Raw genomic sequence first — 19,665 nt, forward strand, 5'->3', positions numbered from 1 at the left:
AAAAAAAAAAGATTAAATGAGATATAGCCCCAGCTGGTTTGACTCAGCAGATGGCGTGTCAGCTTGCGGACTGAAAGGTCCCGAGTTCAATTCCAGTTAAGGGCACATGCCCGGGGTTGTGGGGTGTGCAGAAGGCAACTGATCAATGATTTTCATCATTGATGTTTCTCTCTCTCTCTGCCTCTCCTCTCTTCCTCTCTGAAATCAATAAAAATATATTTAATCTTTAAAAAAGATTAGATGAGATATACAGGTAAGGCCCAGGCACAGTGTCTGGCACTTGGTCTCCAACCGATGGCTAATAATTCCATTACTGTTATCAACAGCATAACGAAACCCCCTGGCAGGAATGTGAGGGCAGGGCCAGCGGACTCCACATGCTTTCCAAATGGCCTGAGCTCCCAGTAGCTGGCCTAATCAGCCCTAGTCCAGTACTCGTCGGTTACTGCCAAAGCCCTCACCCTCTCACAGCAGAGAGAGGGCACATTCAGGGATGAAAAGTGGAGGCAAGCGTGCTTCAACTCAACTGTAAGTTTATTAGAAAGGCCATGGACAGATGAACCCTGAGTTACCAGCTGAGGAAGAAATGAAAACAGCCCCTGCCCGCCTGGCCCACCCCACAGGCCTCCTGTGTGCTCTGTCCCGTGGCAGACTCCAACAGGAGCCAGTCAAAAAGTGCATTCCGGATCCTCCTCTGAGAGCGGCCGTCCTAACTGCAGGGGACCCGCTGCTGGGGCTGATGTGGATGCTGGTGCCTGGAACTGAGCGCCACGGGCCTTGGTCCTCTCCTCTAGCAGGAAGTGGTTCCAGACGCCCCAGCAGAACAGCATGGAGAAAGAGCTGGCTGGGGATAGAGCAAGTCCTGCTAAACAGCCAAAGGCTCTGGAAGTTGCTGCCTCGGAGGCGGGTGCAGATGGCTACAGAGGCCGATTGTGGGGTCCCCAGGGTAGGACCGCAAAACTGCTCTAAGGAGTCTCAGCCACAGAGAGCCCGAGTGTGCCTCAGTGCCCCTCCTGGGGCTGCACGGGGCTGTTTCTGCTCCCAGAAAGGCAAACGGATCTTGTAAAAATCCATGGTGGCTGATGTCCTTTTTCCTTAAAAAAAAGATAAGAGTTTGTACAGTGAATCGATTTCAACCAGCAGAGCCGGAGCCGAGAAGAGTCCGTCCTCGGGAAGGAGAAGGCACTTCTCACACCCCCGCTGGGGTGATCTGGGCCGGCTGCTTCCGGGGCCCCGCGGGCTCTGCGCCCTCTGGTCCCGTGCTCAGGCCTGTCTCTCCGGGAAGACGCGCCTCCGTCGGGCCAGCACTGCCTGCAGCCTGGACGCCCGGGCCCCTCACAGGGTGGTGGACGGCAGCTTCCGCACCCGCCGCTGCGCCAGGATGGATGACTCGATGGGCTTCAGCTGAGGGGTGGGCTTGGAGCTGTTGAGTGCAGAGTACGTAGCTGCCATGGCTCCCTGGGAGAGAAGGCAGGAGGTTAGTTCACGATGACGGAGAGGTGCAGGCGGGAGGAGGGCCATGTGCTCCAGGGCAGGCCTGCTCCTCCCAGTGTTCCACAGCCGCCCAGCACCGTTAATCCAGCCTTGGTCCTGCCTCCTACATCAGATGTGAGGGGCTGTGACCCCCGGAGGCCTGGGAGTGCACTGTTGACACCTCTGCATGTTAGACCTGGGCTCCAGGACAGACAGACACGGCATCTCCTGACCCTGCCACCCCACGTCCTTGCCCAGGAAAACTTGCCTTGGGCCCTGGCTGCCCAGTTGGGGTGGCCATACCTTCACAAGTTGTAAGTCCTGATGGGATAGCTGGCTCTGAGGAAGCTTGTCCTTCTGGGTGATCCATGGGTGCTGCAGGACCTGCTTAGCTGTGAGGCGCTGGTGGGGGTCCACGTGTAGCATTTTGGACACCAAGTCCTGGGGGCACAGTGGGCAAGGGGGTTGGTGGGAGGGGCCAGCAGGGGAGCATACAGCTGTGTCTCACTGACTGGAACGGTGAGACACAGCCCCTCCTGTCTGAACCCTGCAGGAGCCCCTCCCTGCGATCCACTCCCCACTGCTCCAGGGCCTCCCTGAGCACAGGCCCCTCCCCACTGCTCCAGGGCCTCCCTGAGCACAGGCCCCTCCCCACTGCTCCAGGGCCTCCCGGAGCATAGGCCATTCTTTGGGACTTCTTCCCTTTCTTTTCTCTACGTCTTCTGGGAGCCACGCAGGAAGGTGGGAAGAACCTAAGGTTGGGGTTGAGCCGACTCAGTTTCAAAATGTGACTCTTCTGCTCAACTGAGTATCCTGGGCGATTTACTTCAACTCTCTGAGCCTCAGTGTCCCCTCTGAGAAACAGGAGCAACAACAAGACCTGCCTCATCAGGCTGATGTGAGGTGCACCGCTCACACCAGGGGCCAGCACAGAGGTGCCGTAGGGCAAACCTGCTCACACTGAAAGCACAACCGTTCCCTCCTCTGAGGCCTCCGTCAGGAGCTCTGCTCCGTGCCTCCACACCTGTACCCCCGGCCAGGAAGACCCACTCTCTCCACTGCCTGGCATCTCTGTTCCTTATATGAAAGCCTGTATCTCCCCCACAGCAAGTCCCCATAAGGCACAATCACAGCTCTCTGTCCCCTGAGGGCCCAGAACACCAGAAGAGCCACTGAATGATTACCCAGTTGACCAAACAAGGTGTGTGTGTGTGTGTGTGTGTGTGTGTGTGTGTGTGTGTGTAGGCAGGCTGCCTGGGAATCAATCTTCCACTTGGAAAAACAAGTTCATGACTTGCTAAAAAGCCCTCGGATGGTCCCTGCCTCCCCACCCCAAATGAGCTGGGTCCAGCTCAGACTCACCTTGGCTGTCTCTGAAACTGTGTCCCAATTTCCCCCGCTGAGGGTGAACTTCCCGCTGCCGATCCGGGTCAGGATTTCCTCGGGGGTGTCACTGGGCCCGTTGGCGAATGGAGTGTACCTGGAGAAAAGCCCGCCCAGTGGGGGTATTGCCTCTGGACCCCATCCTGGGGTTAGGGGTGGAGGGCTGTGTCTCCCCCTTCAGGCTGGGTGTTCCCAAGGGCAGCATCTTTCTCCTCAAGGTGAAGCGTCCAAAGCTAAGGCCACGTCCCTACCTCCAGACCTTCCTGAGGCAGGGCTGAGTTTCTCCCGTCAGCAAGCACCACCCGCCTGTACAATGGGGCTGGGTAGTGGGCACTCACCCCGCTAGCATGGTGTACAGCAGAATGCCCAGGCTCCAGATGTCACAGCCTTCATCGTAGCCCTGGCGCTTCAGCACCTGGCAAGGAGGGCAAGGGAGTGCGGTCAGTCTGAGAGGCAGTGACCAGTGCTTGCCTGATACTCCCCAAAGGGGAGGACGGGGGCTCCAGCCGTGGGCTGGACCCTCCCTTGGTCCTGGGCCAAGGCCACAGGGACTGCACGTCCTCACTCGCAGCTGAGGAGGTCCGGCCGCTCACCTCAGGCGCCACGAAGTTGGCCGTGTAGCAGGGCGTCATGAGGAGCCCGTTCTCGGCCCGCAGCTGCTTGGCGAAGCCAAAGTCACAGATGCGCAGGCACTCGGGGTTCCCAGACTCATCTACGTAGAGGATGTTGCTGGGCTTGAGGTCCCGATGCACAACCTGGGGGCAGAGGGCGGTCAGTTCTCAGTGTGGGCAGGCGGCTGTGGCTCAGATCCACGGTCGGGGAGGGAGACTTCGGAAGGTGGGCCCAGAGAGAGGGACCTAGGGAAGCAGAATCTGGAAGGAGGGGGATGGGCTGAAAGGAGGCCTTCATGCTGCTGGTACTGCCCCCCCGACCCCCCCGAAATCTCTGTCGGTGTCACAGGGCAGCTCTGATGTCACCTATCCACACTCACCTCCCTTTTCTCCCCTCAATTCTGCCCTTCACACAATCTTACCCAATGGCAACTCCATCTTTCCCATTGCTTGGGCCAAAACCTTAAGAGGCATTCTTGTTTTCTCACATAATCAATCCATCGCAAGCTCCATCGGCTCTACCATTAAAACATTCCCAGAGCCCAACCACTTCTCAGCCCCTCTACCGGGAGCACCGGTTCCAGCCACAGGAATCACCCGGTAACTGGCCTTCCTGCGTCACCCTCACCTCCTGCAGTCTGTTCTGAACACAGCAGCAGGGGAATAGTGTTGAATGTACGTCAGATCATGTCATCCCAGCCAAAACCTTTGAAGGCTTCCCCTCTCAAGAGGAAAGCCCCTACAACGGCCTGCGTGCCCCCCCCCCCCTCTGATCTCTCCCCTACCCATCACCCACATCCCTTGTACTCGCTGGTCTTCCAGCCACACCAGCTTCTTTGCTCTTCCTTCCATATGCCAAGCACACTCCTGCCTCCGGGTCTTGCCTTGCTATTCGCTCTTTCTGGAACACTCTTCCCTCAGGCATCTGCCTGGTCCCTTCTCTGTTTCTTTTAGGTCTCAGCTCAATGTCACCGTATCAGTGAGGCCTGGACCACTCCATATAAAATAGCCATCACCGAGAAGTGCTCCTGGTTTCCTTCTGCTTTACTTTCATCCAGAGCATTTACTACCATTTGACATATTTAGTTATTTTCGGAATCCACCTACAGGAATGTAAGCTCCATGAGTATTTTGCTCACTGCTATATCCCAGCCTTTAAAAAGGTTCTATGCCGGGACCGGTTTGGCTCAGTGGATAGAGCGTCGGCCTGCGAACTGAAAGGTCCCGTGTTCGATTCCGGTCAAGGGCATGTACCTTGGTTGCAGGCACATCCCCAGTGGGGAATGTGCAAGAGGCAGCTGGTCGGTGTTTCTCTCTCATTGACGTTTCTAACTCTCTGTCCCTCTCAATTCCTCTCTGTGTAAAATCAATAAAATATATATATATTTTTAAAAAGGTTCTAACACAGTGGTTCTCAACCTTCCTAATACAGTTCCTCATGTTGTGGTGACCCCCAACCATAAAATTATTTTCGTTGCTACTTCATAATTGTAATTCTGCTACTGTTAATGAATCGTAATGTAAATATCTGTGTTTTCTGATGGTTTTAGGCTCTACAGCAGCGGTTCTCAACCTGTGGGTCACAACCGCCTAGCTGGGTTGCCTAAGACCCTCGAAAAACACAGATACTTACATTACAATTCATAACAGTGGCAAAATTACAGTTATGAAGTAGCAACAAAAATAATTTTATGGTTGGGGGTCACCACAACATGAGGAACTGTATTAAAGGGTCACAGAATTAGAAAGGTTGAGAACCACTGTTTAGCACATAGTAGGTATTCAATAAATATCTGTTGAATGAATGGATGAATAACACTTACTACTGAGACCTTATGCAAATGATTTTCCTTTGGCCCCCATTTGCTCATTTGTAACCTGAGGACTGAGCCACTCCACTTTTCAACTTCCCCAATCCCTCTCATGGTTCTACTCAGTCACTCCTCTATAACTATCACCTAATTACTGACCACTCAGATCTCTGATCCTAGCCCAGAACTTTCCTGAGTGCAAGTTCTTTTTTCTTTTTCTTTTTTTTTTTTTAACATATTTTATTGATTTTTTACAGAAAGGAAGGGAGCGGGATAGAGTTAGAAACATGGATGAGAGAGAAACATTGATCAGCTGCTTCCTGCACACCCCCTACTGGGGATGTGTCCGCAACCAAGGTACATGTCCTTGACTGGAATCAAACCTGGGACCCTTCAGTCCACAGGCCGACACTCTATCCACTGAGCCAAACCAGTTAGGGCCTGAATGCAAGTTCTTACAGCTGTTTACCAGGTAGTAACCACTGAATACTCCACAGACCCACACCCAACACAATCCAGATTAAGCTCACTCTCATCCTCCTGCTCCTCCTCCCATGAGCTCACGGTACCTCCCTAGGCACTGTTAAACAACTTCAATGGCTCTTTGCTACTACAAGATAAAGCCCAAAGTCCTTATCCCGTCCCAGGCTCACCATCCACTGCATCCCTCAAGCGCCCTGAGCTTGGACCAATGCGGCTCCTTCGGCCACAAACAGCCTTGTCTGTCTGTGGAGCGCCTGCTCACCTCAAGCACCAGCACAGGGCCTAGCGCAGAGCAAATACTAAATGAACTCTGTTTAGTGAATGAACAAATCATACCTCTGAAACACATAAGACCTTGCGGGTTAGATTCACTGCATCTCACTGATTACATGCCTTTATGAGATGGTCCTTTTATAGAACCAGTTGAGCCCTGAACCCTCTAGCAGGTGCCATGAGGTGGGCAGGTTGGAGGATAGACATGGGCCAGGCTAGTCCAGCTCCACAGAGGGAAGTGCCAGGTAGACGAGGAGGAAAGGGCTACCCTGGCAGAGTGGTCCCAGCTGCTCTATAAACTGTATCCAGGCCGTGGGAAGCCCTTTCCTGGGCCCCCTCCTCCCTAACACTCTCCTGTGGATAAGACCAGGCCCTCAGAATGTAGCTCTTCTCCCTGCAGAGGGCCCCGCCACGCTTTCCAGATGACAGGGATGCCCAGCGTGGTTGCGGACATCGACTCTGCCAGACAAATCTTCCTGGTTTACCAAGTACTTTCCCGCCATGCTCTCCGTGGGGCCCACTGTGCTCGGTACATGTGCAGCACAGGGACGGTAGGCTCATTTTACAGAGAAGGAAACCAAGGCAATGAGAGGAGAATCGACTTGCTCGTCTAAGTAAGAAGCAGAGATAAGACTTGATCCCAGTTCTGACCTTCATTCCAGTCTTTCTAGTTTAGTGTAGCACAGATGACACTTTTGGGAAACAGGGGTATGAAAGTTTTTCATCTTTACTCCTTTGCACAATATAGAGAAACAGCAAACTGCACAGGGAACTGTGGCTCACCGTGGCAGGCAGCCCCATAAGTAATTATGATACCTGTCCCCCGGTCATAAGTGGGGAGAGGGGGGACATATTCTCACACCTCACTACACTGAAAAGCACAATGGGCTGGACAAGCAATGAGTGAAGCCAGGCTGAGTGGGAGCCACGTTGACCAGTCTAAAGGGGCACCTGCTACTTACTCCAGCTGACAGTCACCACGTAACAACTCAGACCTGGCTCGAAAAGCAGCCAAATTACCAAACCAAAGCAAACCCCAAACAAAAGACACCCCACATCTTGTAGGCCAAACTAAATGACTGTAAGCCAAATGTAGCCTCTGAGTCAATAGGCAGAGTTATGGTTTCAGTCAAGTCAGGCAGGCCATGGTGAGAATCCTGGCTTTACCAGAGGTGATCTTGGGCATGTCACGTAACCTCTCAAGCCCTCGGTTTTCTCACTTGTGAAATGGGGCTGGAAATAATGCAGAGCCCCCAGGGCTGCAAGAAGGAGCACTTGAGTGGTTTACCAGGAATACTTAGCACAGAACTGGAGAAACGGCAGCTGCTGTCACAGTCGCCCAGCACTCCCTAGGGCTGAGTCCCACCATCATGCGTGATGTTAAGATACAGTGACTGCTTGCCAAGTGCACTTAAAAATTAGAGACAACCGGGACCGGTTTGGCTCAGTGGATAGAGCGTCGGCCTGTGGACTGAAAGGTCCCGGGTTCAGTTCTGGTCAAGGGCATGCACCTTGGTTGCAGGCACATCCCCAGTGGGGGGTATGCAAGAGGCAGCTGGTCGATGATTCTCTCTCATCGATGTTTCTAACTCTCTATCCCTCTCTCTTCCTCTCTGTGAAAAATCAATAAAATATATATTTTTTAAAAAATTAGAGGACAGCCCAGTGGCGTGGCTCAGTGGTTGAGTGTTGACCTATGAACCAGGTCACAGTTCGATTCCCGGTCAGGGCACATGCCCAGGTTGTGGGTTGGTCCCCAGTGTGGGGCATGGAAGGCAGCTGATCAATGATTCTCTCTAATCATTGATGGTTCTATCCCTCTCTCCCTCTCTCTTCCTCTCTGAAAGCAATAAAAACAAAAAATAAAATAAAAAATTAGAGGACAGCCGAAACCGGTTTGGCTCAGTGGATAGAGCGTCGGCTTGGGGTCTGAAGGGCCCCGGGTTCGATTCTGGTCAAGGGCATGTACCTTGGTTGCGGGCACATCCCCAGCAGAGGGTGTGCAAGAGGCAGCTGATCGATGACTCTCTCTCATCGATGTTTCTAACTCGCTATCTCTCTCCCTTCCTCTCTGTACAAAATCAATAAAATATATTAAAAAAAAAAAAAAATTAGAGGACAATCCTGGCCAGAGTGGCTCAGATGCTTGAGCACTGTCTTGGGCTCCGGGAGATTGCTGGTTTGATTCCCACTCAGGGCACATACCTGAGTTGTGGGTTTGATCCCTGGTTGGGACTTGTATGTAGGGCAGCTGATCGATGTTTCTCACATCAATGTTATTCTCTCTCCCTCTCCCTGCCTTCCTCTCTTTCTCCAACCAATAAAAATATATTTATTTTTAAAATTAGAGGACAAGAAGGAGAGGACAATTAAAAGACAGGTGCGGCCCTGGTCGGCTAGGCTCAGTGGATAGAGCATCAGCCTGTGGACTGAAGGATCCCAGGTTCGATTTCGATTCCAGCCAAGGGCATATGCATGGGTTGCAGGCTTGATCCCCAGCAGGGGGCGTGCAGGAGGCAGCCGATCAATGATTCTCTCTCATCATTGATGTTTCTCTCTCTCTCCTCCCTTCTTCTCTGAAATCAATGAAGAAATATATATATATATATATATATATATATATATATATATATATATATAATTTTTTTTTAATAAAATAAGACAGGTGCCATTCACAGCAGCATTTGATTCACACAGTCAGGAGCAGAGACTCTGGGGCCAGATTAGCTATGTGACTTTTACTTAAGCTTCTAGAGTCTCAGGACCCTTACTTATCAATGGACATAATGATAATACCTGTTTCATAGGTCCATGGGACCACTTAAATGAGTTTGCATGTAAGTGCTTAGAGCTCTGTCTGGCCTGTGGAAAGTGCTATGTAGTGCCAGCTGTCATTAGCAGCAATAGAATCTCTGTTATCATCAGCATCACTGGAGCATGTTCATTTAGGTGCCCGTGAGCAGCCAGAATAAAAAAAGTGGCTTTCTTTTATGTAAATTATCTGTTACTCAGAGAAGCCAAAATGCGACTTTCTACTAAGTTCTCAAACAGGCTGTCCCTGGCATGCTGGGCCCTTACAGAAACAATATGAGGGAAGCTAGAGACTTAAAAGGGATTCATGTATTCAACAAAGAACTCTTGCAAAAGAGGATAAAAAAGGCAGATTACCCAATTTTTAAAGATGAACAAAAGATATGAACAGGCATCTCATAAAATGGAATAAACACATGAAGAGGTGCTCATCTTCACTAGTCATCAGAGAAATGTGAATTAAAACCACTATGAGATACCAACCCACACCTGGAATGGCTCTGATTAAAAAGATGGTCACCAAAAGACAAGTACTAAAATGTCACAGCAACATTATTTGTCACAGTCAAAAACTGGCAAGAGAACCACCCCATGTCCACTGATAGTAGATTGCACAATTAAATCGTGGTCTGTTCACACAGTAGAAACTACACAACAGGAGTGAACGGCAGCCACACGACAATGTGGATGAATCTCAGAGAGGATGTTGAGTGGCAGAAGCCAGAAAGATACGAAAGAGCATGTTTGTCTAAAATTCAAAGACAGATAAAACTAATCTAAGCTCCAAGAAGTTAGCTTAGAATGCTTATCTTTAGAGAGGCGGCAGGGACTGGAAGGTTACAAGGAGGTATTCATTTTTTGAAAAAATGTACGGACTTGTACCTAATGTGTGTTTATGTGATATTAGAAGCCCAGTGCACGAATTTGTGCATGGGTGGGTCCCTCGGTCTGGCCAGTGATCAGGGCTGATTGGAGCCCATTGGGACTGGCAGGAGAGACCACAGGAGGTTGGCTGGCCAGCCACAGGAGGTTGGCTGTGGGAGTGCACTGACCACCAGGGGGCAGCTCCTGCATTGAGCATCTGCCCCCTGGTGGTCAGTGTGTGTCGTAGCAATCAGTCGCTTAGGCTTTTATATATAAGATTTCAATGAGACGTAAGAGATCCCAGTGGACCCTGCTCCGTTACACCCTTCCCATTCTTCGGTTCATATGGGATTCCCAGCTTCTCAACCACAGATGCTGCCAATATAATCAGCCAAGAGAATCTCCCTCCATATTTAGACTCAACAAGAACTTCCCATTTCCTGAGCATCTGCCCCTGGTTTTCAGAAAGGGCCAGAAGCTTTAGAGACACCCCCAGCCGAGTGTGGTCTGTACTTGGAGCCAGTGGAGAGGCTCACTACTTCGGAAACAGCTCTCACTCTAGAAAGACATTCCGTATTCTGACCCCAGAAAACTCACTGCCTCAGCCCTGTCTTCTAAATCTTCTTGAGGGTAACTTTAACAAAGCAGGAAAAGGAAACACGTTTACTGTCTGACCTGCCATATTTAAATATTAGTCTGTGGAAACTGGCCATTTCAAAAACCAAAACCACTTCGATCATGACCATACCAGTACATGTGGTAACCAAACTGAAGCTCTGGTTACGAGGTCAAGTTATCTCTCTTTTATTTTTTAATATATTTTATTGATCTTTCACAGAGAGAAAGAGAGAGGGATAGAGAGTTAGAAACATCGATGAGAGAGAATCATCGATCAGCTGCCTCTTGCACACCCCCTACTGGGGATGTGCCCGCAACCAAGGTACATGCCCTTGACCAGAATCGAACCCGGGACCTTTTAGTCCGCAGGCCGACGCTCTATCCACTGAGCCAAACCGGTCCCGGCCAAGTTCTCTTTTTTTTTTTTTTTTACAAAATAACCTGCTCTAATACATTAGACAGAAGCAGACATTGCCATTTTTGCAAACCCTGATAATTGATTCAGGCAGAGATCCTGAAAGGGCGGAGCCATTCTGGGAGAGGTTGTGGAGGATCTTTATGTCAGTCCCGCCCACTGCTGCCTCGTCCACCATTCCTAGCTGTTTCCACCTGGCATGATTAATGACTAATGGGGGCTCAGGAAGTGATGCCACACTACACTCCCATGAAGTGTTCTTTAGCTCCTTGCTCCCAAAGAGAAGCTGGAGCTGAATCTAAGTAAGATATTTGAGCACTTGAAATTTATAGAAAATGCAAATACAGAGAAACAGTTAAAATGATGCCAGGAGGAAGCAAACAGGCACATTCCACATAAGAATGACCTCTTGCCGAAACCGGTTTGGCTCAGTGGATAGAGCGTCGGTCTGCAGACTCAAGGGTCCCGAGTACGATTCCGGTCAAGGGCATGTACACTGGTTGCGGGCACATCTCCAATAGAGGATGTGCAGGAGGCAGCTGGTCGATGATTCTCTCTCATCGATGTTTCTAGCTCTCTATCCCTCTCCCTTCCTCTCTGTAAAAAATCAATAAAATATATTAAAAAAAAAAAAAAGTATGCTCTCTTCAACAAGACAGTGACATAAGCAAGGGGGCTTTTATTGTGGAGGTTATATTTAATGAAACTCATCAAATTGTAGACTTAAGATCTACTGTATGCAGGCCCTGGCCAGGTAGCTCGGTTGGCTGAGTGTCATCCCAATACACCAAGTTGTGGATTGAATCCAGACAGGGCACATACAAGAATCAACCAATGACTGCATAAATAAGTGGAACAACAAATTGGTATTTTTTTTTCTCTCCTTCTCTCGCTCTCAAATCAATCAATAAATAAAAAAAATAAAAGACCTACTGTGTGCAGATTTTATTGTAGGTTTCGAAAAAGAGACTTAAGGGATATAACCAGTGAATAAAAAGTGTGGACCTTGCAGAGACTGATTCCAATAAACCAATCACAAGAAGATATATTTAGAAGGTCAATCAATAGGGAACACATATCTATTGATGGGATACTATGTGAGAACAAGTAACCATCCATTTTGTTAGCTGCTATGAAAGAAAATATTTGCCTTTTTTAGAGTTATAGATACATAACAAAGATGATGTGAAATGCTTTATTTTTATTTTATAATTCCTCAACTGAGGATAGGTATGTGTTATTTCATTGATTCTAGAGAGAAACGAGAGGGGGGGGGGGGAAGAGAGAGAAAGAGACATCAATCGGTTCCCACTCCTATCAGGGTTCAAATCTTCGACCCTTGTGCTTGGGACAACACTCATGCACAGAATATTTTAATTACAGGTATTGTTGGGTGAAGTTGGCAACTTTTTTTCAAATGCACTCTTTAAAAAAATGTACTTATATAGAGACAGAGACGGAGAGAGAGAGAAAGAAAATGTAGCAAACTGTTAAGATCTGGTGAAACTAGAAGAGAAATGGTTTTCATTATACCATTTTTAAATTTTTTCTATAGGTTTGAGCTTTTCTCTCAACAAAAAAGTTGGAAAAATACATCAGTAACAACAAAAAAGAAAGGAAGAACAAAAGAAGGAAAAGGGAGAGAAGGAGGGGAGGAAAGGAGATAGAAAGGAAGGAAGGGAAGGAGGAAAGAAAAATCTCGATAATTCTTGGATCTGGGTGATGGGCACCTGGGGGTTCATTATCTATTCTTGTCGTTTTGTATAGCCTTGGTATAGCCTAGGAAATGTCTATAACAAAAAGTTAATTTAAAAAAGGCAGAGCAAGGATCTGGTCCTATTTCCCCCAACGTTTACATGGCCTCTTCCACTGGCCTGCACTGACCATGGGACTTTCCGAGTGCAGTGCCCTTCATGCCACCTCCACCCTGTGGGGTGGATGTCTTGTTATTGGAAGTCTGCCCCTGAGAGGGGAGAGGATCAGAGAGGTGAGCCTTTCCCAACCTCACACACAGGACTTAAACACAGCCAGCTGGATTCCAGAGCCTGCATGCTTTTTTTGTTGTTGTTAATTCTAACCCCAGGATATTTTCCCATTGATTTTTAGAGAGAGTGGAAGAGAGAGGTTAAGACACAGCGAGAGAAACATCGATGTGAGAGACCACATCAGTTGGTTGCCTCCTGCAGGAGCCCTGACCTGTGTAGGGCCCAGGCCAGGGAAGAGCCTGCAACCAAGGTACATGCCCTTGACCAGAATCGAACCCGGGACCCTTCGGTCCGAAGGCCAACGCTCTATCCACTGAGCCAAACCGGCTAGGGCCAGAGCCTGCATTCTTAACCCCCACACTGTCTGACTGGAAGCACCTAAAACATCACCTCCTCCAGAAACTCACGCTAACTCTATTTTGACTTCAATACACTACCAGGAACTTTCTACCTTTGCCTTGTGCAGAGATAAAGGCCAAGTTCTACTGTTTGGACACCCACCTCTTCGGTAGCTCCTGCTGGGCTTCCAGGAGCATTTCCTCCTGCTTCCACGTCCTCTGTCCCAGCAGCCGAAACCACAGCCAGATACACCTCCCTGAAGCCTTGAGCGCCCCCACAGTGACCCTGCTGCTTCCTAACTCAAAACACCATTCCCTCTCTGCAACTCCCCACCCACACTCTTCAGCCAGACATTCTAGCTCCATTCTCCCCGGCTGGATGACCTTGGGCAAGTAAGTCCACGTCTCTGAGCTTCTTACCTGTAAAGTGGGCCGATAACAGCACCATAGGGTTTTGTGAAATCAATGGAGATAATGTAAGGAAAGAGCGTAGTAGGTATTGATAAGTGTTCCTTTTCACAATTTTGGCCTTCTCCCTCCCTCTCTCCCTTCCGTCCTTCCATCCATCCACTCACCCACCACATCTGTCTGGCTGTTGAAGACTGCCACTGCCTGGCCACGTCCATAGGTCATGTACCCTGCTGATGGTATGCCCCCACTCGGTGCTCCCTACCGCAGACTTACCCCCTGGGAGTGCAGATACTCCACGGTTTTGCTAATGGTGTGCAGGACGAAGCTGGCCTCCCGCTCCGAGAAGAATTTCTGCCGTAGGATCTTGTCCAGCAGCTCCCCACCCCGCATCAGCTCTGTCACCAGGTACACATGTTTGCCGTCATCGTACACCTGCCAAAAACCGTGCCATCAGGCCCCTCCCCTCAATGCCAGACGGGACCCCTTGGTCACCATTCACCAGACCAGGAAAGAATGACATGAGCGGGGGCGTGTGTTCTGCTCAGGGCCTTCGGATATTTGGGCCTCTGTTCTCCCCAGACAAGAAGATGCTGGTGCTTGCCTCCTGATGGGCAGGAAGCGCTCAAACATGCCCGTCTGAAGTGAAGGGTTCCTGGGGTGCAGGCAGGCCAGAGGCACCTAGGGTCCCCCTCCCCCATGAGCAGAGGAGGATCAGAAGTCAAAGGAATGGCAGACCCGAGACACATCCTAGAGTTGAGTGCCTCAGTCCTCACCCATTTCAAGGACCCCCACTCACATCTTTCAGAGTGATGATGTTGGGGTGCTGGCCATACCGCAGAAGAATCTCAATCTCCTCCGAGGGATCCCTCTTGCTCTTGTCGATGACCTGAGGGAAAGGGTGCGTGTAGCAGCATCTCCTCCTGCATCCACACTGCAGGGCTAGCGTCCAGCCACACACCTTTCCCCCCACCCAGTGCCTCAGGCACCAGCCCTCCTTGCCAAAGGGCAAAGGCCACATCAGCCCCTGTGCCACCCCCGCCCCCGCCCAGATGCATGGATGGAGGCTCACCTTGACAGCATACTCCATGTTGGTGGCCTTGTGGACACAGCGCTTGCACACGGAGTAGGAGCCCACACCGATTGTCTCCTTCACCATGTAGCCGTCGCTGAAAACCAGGTTCTTCCCGTGCAGCTGCTGCAGGGGACCAAGAGGCGGGCTGGCCTTCCGCTTCAGAATGCAGGGGAGAGCCCCCAGCAGCCGAGGCCCAGGCTCTCCGTGGAGATGGCCCCGGGCAGCAGCCAGGCCAGGGGTAGAATGCTGGACGTGTGACCCTGGGCAAGAATCTGGCCCTCTCTGGACCTAGATGGTACGATGGGCACACTCGCTGGCTCCCTCGCTGCAGTCAGAGGGTGGTGAAGTGGGCAGGCCTGAGAGGCCCGCAGGAGCCCTGAGCTGGGTCCCGTCTGCCACTTCCTGTGACCTTGAATGAGTTGCCTTCCCTTTCTAGGGTGTCACAGTCCACCTCATAAGGGATCCCAAAGTTCCAAGACATGAATAATAGCAAATGCTTCGATAATGCTTGGTGTGGGGCAGCTGCTATTCTGGGCACTTCCTACCAGGGACCACACGGCCCGCGGACAGCCCCGGTGTATGCCTGCTGCCCTCACATCCCGTCTGGGTTAACATTCGTCCTGGGCAGAGATGTCCAGTTGGATCATAAATTACATAGTCATGTTAACTTTACACATATCAACTTATAGAATCCTCACAACCCTATGGAAAGTTTTTATCATCACTCCCATTTACAGAGGAGGAAACTGAGGCACCAGGAGGGTAAGTGTCACAATCAAGTCCCTCACTTGGAAATTCTGAACCCAGGCAATGAGCTCCAGGGTCTACATTCTTGCCTCTCAATTCTAAATTTTCCACGGAGCCGGGAAAGTGTGCAAATGGGGGACAAGTGAGAGGAGACGTGAGCCCCCTGCTGCCCATCCACCTCCCAGCACCTCCAGGCTGGGCACCCCCAGCCTGGGCACCCCCTTGGACTTATTCAGGTTCTACAATGTCCCTGGCTGTGCCAGAAAATTTATGTCCACGTTGTCATCCCTGTTTTTACAAATGGAGAAACCGAGGCCCAGGGAGGTTTGGAAGCTCAGTGACTACACAGTGGCAATCAGGGTTTGAACCCAGGCCTGTCCAACTCCAGAGCCTGGATTCTCAGTCACTTTGCCTGTGGCTTTGAGGTGGAAAAGGACAAAGGTCTCTCACCTGTACCACTGAGTGCAGCGGTGCCTGTGTGGCCCACGTCTTGCCGTCATCCTCCATCAGGCCGGTGGCCACGAAGCTGAAGCCACGGAACAGCTGGTGGGCGCCAGCACTGGGGGGGATGCCAGGGGAGTCTGCAGGGGGAGGAAGGGGATGTTGAGCCTGAGGAGATTCCCTTGATCCCGAGGCAGCCCAGCAAAGGGAGGCTACGGGGTCTCAGGCTTGCCTCAGCAGCTGGCCATGGATGGTGGGAGCTTGGGCAGGACAGAACTCCTTATCCAAGCCCCTAGCCAGCCCATCTGTTCATGTGTTCAGACCAGACCAGCCCTGATACAAAGAAAGAAGGGACTGAGCCGAAACCGGTTTGGCTCAGTGGATAGAGCGTCGGCCTGCGGACTGAAGGGTCCTGGGTTCGATTCCGGTCAAGGGCATGTGCCTTGGTTACGGGCACATCCCCAGTGGGGGGTGTGCAAGAGGCAGCTGATCGATGGTTCTCTCTCATCGATGTTTCTAGCTCTCTATCCCTCTCTCTTCCTCTCTGTAAAAAATCAATAAAATATATATATTTTTTTTAAAAAGAAAGAAAGCTAGAAAGAAAGAAATAAAGAAAGAAAGAAAGAAGGGATTGAGTGGACCTATGGCTAAACCCATGTTCCAGATGAATACATTGAGGCCTGGCAGACAAGGATGAAAGACCCCCACATCCAGTGTCCAGTGCAGGCCAAGACCCTTCATCCCTTCCTGGATGCCTCCTCCTGGCCTCCCTGCCTCAGGTCTGCTCCCTTAGGTCCATCTTCTGTGCTGCAGCCAGAAAGATGGTTCCGCCCACAAATCTAGCCCTGCACCCTTCCCTTCCAACGTTCCCCTCTGCCCGCAAGAACAAGTCCAACTCCTCAGGGTCTTGTGCTCTTAGCTTCCTCTCCCTCACTCCGCAGCTCAGCGGGTCAGACTTCTCAGATCCTTAAAGGAGACTCTCAGCCACTGCGCATGCTGTTCCCTCTCACTACATAATTCGCTCTTTGTCCTTCGGGGCTCAGCTCATCCACTCTCTCCTCGGAGAAGCCTCTAGCCCTTCACCCCTATTAAGCTGCACTTGTCTCACTGCCCAGTAGCTGGTTTCACATCTCTCCCCCACTAGAGCCTGGGCCATGTAAAGGCAGGGCCTGAATCTGTCTTGTTCACCATCAATTCCCCCCATGGCTAGCACACAGTAGAGACCAGGTACATATGTGTCATAGAAATGAAGAAAGAGGGATGAAATGCTAAGCTCCCTATCATCGGAGATGTACAAGCACAGTGAGAGAAGCACCCCTTCTGCTAAAACCTCCTTCCAGAACTAACATCCCCGCCCCAATAACTGGACAAAATGTTAGGGTTTACCAATCTTCCTCCCAGAAGCTCTTGGCTTCTTACAAGGAAAGAAGGGGCTGAGTGCACCTGTGGCTAAACCCATGTTCCAGATGAATCCACTGAGGCCTGGCAGTCAGAACAGCCAAAGCAGATTCCCACATCTGCCCCTGACCTGTGGGCGCTGTTACCTCTGCTCTGCCAGACCATCCGCACCTTGTTTTTATTGGGTCAGATTCTTTACCCCTGACGTGAGTGTGAGCCTGACGTGTTTGGTCTTCCCAGTGGGCTGGTAGATGCCCGGGGCAGGGGTCCTGACTTTTCTATTGTGGCCTCAACCACCCACTCTCCCCCACCCCCTCACCCAGACACAAAGAGCCCACAGAGCCCTGGAGTGGGAGAGTCAGCCAGAACAAGACGGGGACCGAGAGCCAGAGAGAGGCCCACCCGCCCGTCCGCCCACACACCTGCGCCTGCCAGAGACCGACCGCCCCTGCCTCCCTCCTGTACCAGTTCAAGATAATCAGCAAGGGACGCACCCTTGGGTGTACGGGACGTGAACTCGGTGTCGAAGTAAAAGGTGTCATCGGGTTGGGCCACGGCCGGCTTGAAGGGTGGCTTGATCTCACGACGGTACAGCTTCTGAAAAGTGGGGTGGGCATTCCGGTCACCACGGCACCCCCACAGCTGCTGGGAGCCCCATGCAGAGGTGACAGGCCGAGAGCACAGGCTATGCAGACAGGGGCACACTGCTTGCCCTTGGAAGGCCAGCCCTTGCTGCCCAGGCCATGCTGTCACCCCCGCTCCACATTTAAGCCTTCGTCATAGAAGCCCCTCCCCCAACAGGTAAAGCCCTGATGGGGTGACAGACACACTCACGTTCCAGTCAATGGTGGAGTAGAAGACATGTCGCTTGATTTCCTCTGCCCCATCAGGGCCGGAGCCTGAAAGAGCCCAGACGAGGGGTCTGCAGATGGTTCAACCTCCAGACACCACCGAGCAGCCTCACTGGTCTGGAACCAGCAGCCAGAGCAGTCCACTGGAGCACTGGACTCAAATCTACCCTGCCCCAAATCTACCCAGCCATCACAAGGCCTGCTGCCCGCTCAGCATTTTCCACTTTCTGGGGCCCCTTATGATCATGCTCTAATGTGACTGATAAAAGAAGGAAGGCCCAGAGAGGTTAAGCAACTTGCCCAAGGTCACACAGGACAGAGGCTGGACCAAGATCTGCAGAGGGCCTCTACCTCCTTCCCGTGCCAGGCATCATCTCTCTTGTTCTAATCCCGTTGCCCCTGTCAGTCACCAGACAGGCTCTCATTCCATTCAATCCCGAGGACCTGGTTCATGATTCAGGTGAACCCAGGAGCTAAGACATATTAAGCAACTAGTACACACCAGACACGTTCATGTGACTTCATTTAGTCAACAGAGCTTGAGATCATCCTCAATCTGAGGGCGAGGACCCGGGGCACTGGGAGGTGACGTCAACTACCTTGGTCACATAGCTCATAAATGGCACTCCTTTGTTCAACAGTATTTACGGAGGGACCACTGCACACCAGGCAGTGGGGACCTGGCACGGGGCTGGGATCGGGACCTGAGCCTTCCGATGCCTGAGCTCATGTTCTTCCTCTTGTGCCAGCAGCCTTGGCGAGGAGCTGTGTGGGGGCCTCTGTCCTTGTCCCGGGGGGAGTGGGATGACTCAGTTCCTGCCTTCCCCTACACACAGGTCACCCCGCTGCCCCGAATACCACACATGGAGCCAAGGAGGAGGGTGGCCAGCGGCATTGTCTGCCTACACAAAGGACAACGGTCCCTTTCAGCCCCAGATATGGCCCCGTGGCCTAGGCCGCAGCTGTACCCGCTCCCCTCCCCTGAGCCGGGGCTGCTTACCGAGCCGGTTGGCAGGATTCCGCTTGAACAGCGCCCGCAGGAGGCTCTGGGCTTCCGTGCTCAGAAACTGGGGCATGCCTAGCTTCGCCCTGAAACAGCCCCCGGGTCTCATCAGGGCTGAGCCCCACCCCAGAGGCCCCATATCCCCTCCCACTTTCGTCCAGGTCTAGTTTCCAGCTCATGCCAGACAAGCCATCCACTAGCTCACCTCCCAGAGAATTCTGGGATTCGCCTCCCACAGGCCCTGGGGGCCCTGGAAAGCACAATGCTTCACCCAGGGGAGTGTCTCTTTAATGGGGGAATCTGAGGCAGACTTAGGGTATTACTGTGGCCCTCAAACAGGGGCCAGGTGTGAGGAAACCCTGAGGGGTCAGGAAGGAGCTGGTGCTTACTTTAGAATCAGTGTCATGGTCTCCTTCCGGTCCTTCCCCTGGAAGGGCAGGGAGCCCGTCAGCATCTCAAACTGCAGAAGACAAGGGTCCATTCAGGCTCTGGTCCACATCTCCCATGCCCCCCACCTCCTTTCACGCAAGCCACGCAGCTCCATTCCCAGGATTCTTGCTGGCCTGCTGGAGGTTCACCTGGATCAAAACTTGTCTGTCCCTCCCCCCTCTGTCAGTCAGAACACCAGGAGCAGAATCAGGGACCCAGAGCTGGGGAGAGGCCCAGTCCCGGGCTGG

At 51.7% G+C, this 19,665-nt stretch overlaps 1 protein-coding gene across 4 annotated transcripts in view; it reads right to left on the reverse strand.

The window, feature by feature from the left end:
• Positions 1-516: 516 nt before the first annotated feature.
• Positions 517-19,665, reverse strand: part of RPS6KA1 (ribosomal protein S6 kinase A1) — a 41,330-nt gene continuing 22,181 nt past the window's right edge. For all 4 annotated transcript variants that reach the window (XM_084874930.1, XM_084874929.1, XM_084874931.1 and 1 more), the window contains 13 exons: positions 19,378-19,448; positions 18,986-19,074; positions 17,969-18,033; positions 17,629-17,731; positions 15,746-15,876; positions 14,546-14,671; positions 14,273-14,362; positions 13,750-13,908; positions 3,450-3,611; positions 3,195-3,271; positions 2,836-2,953; positions 1,777-1,914; positions 517-1,458 (listed from right to left, as the gene is read on the reverse strand). In XM_084874930.1, coding sequence (XP_084731056.1) covers positions 1,336-1,458; positions 1,777-1,914; positions 2,836-2,953; positions 3,195-3,271; positions 3,450-3,611; positions 13,750-13,908; positions 14,273-14,362; positions 14,546-14,671; positions 15,746-15,876; positions 17,629-17,731; positions 17,969-18,033; positions 18,986-19,074; positions 19,378-19,448 — 1,452 coding nt within the window. In that variant the 3' untranslated portion in view covers positions 517-1,335. The remainder of the gene's footprint in view (positions 1,459-1,776; positions 1,915-2,835; positions 2,954-3,194; positions 3,272-3,449; positions 3,612-13,749; positions 13,909-14,272; positions 14,363-14,545; positions 14,672-15,745; positions 15,877-17,628; positions 17,732-17,968; positions 18,034-18,985; positions 19,075-19,377; positions 19,449-19,665) is intronic.

This window comes from Pipistrellus hanaki (assembly GCF_964339955.1).
Source record: "Pipistrellus hanaki genome assembly, chromosome: 2".
In the NCBI taxonomy this organism is placed as follows: Eukaryota; Metazoa; Chordata; class Mammalia; order Chiroptera; family Vespertilionidae; genus Pipistrellus; species Pipistrellus hanaki.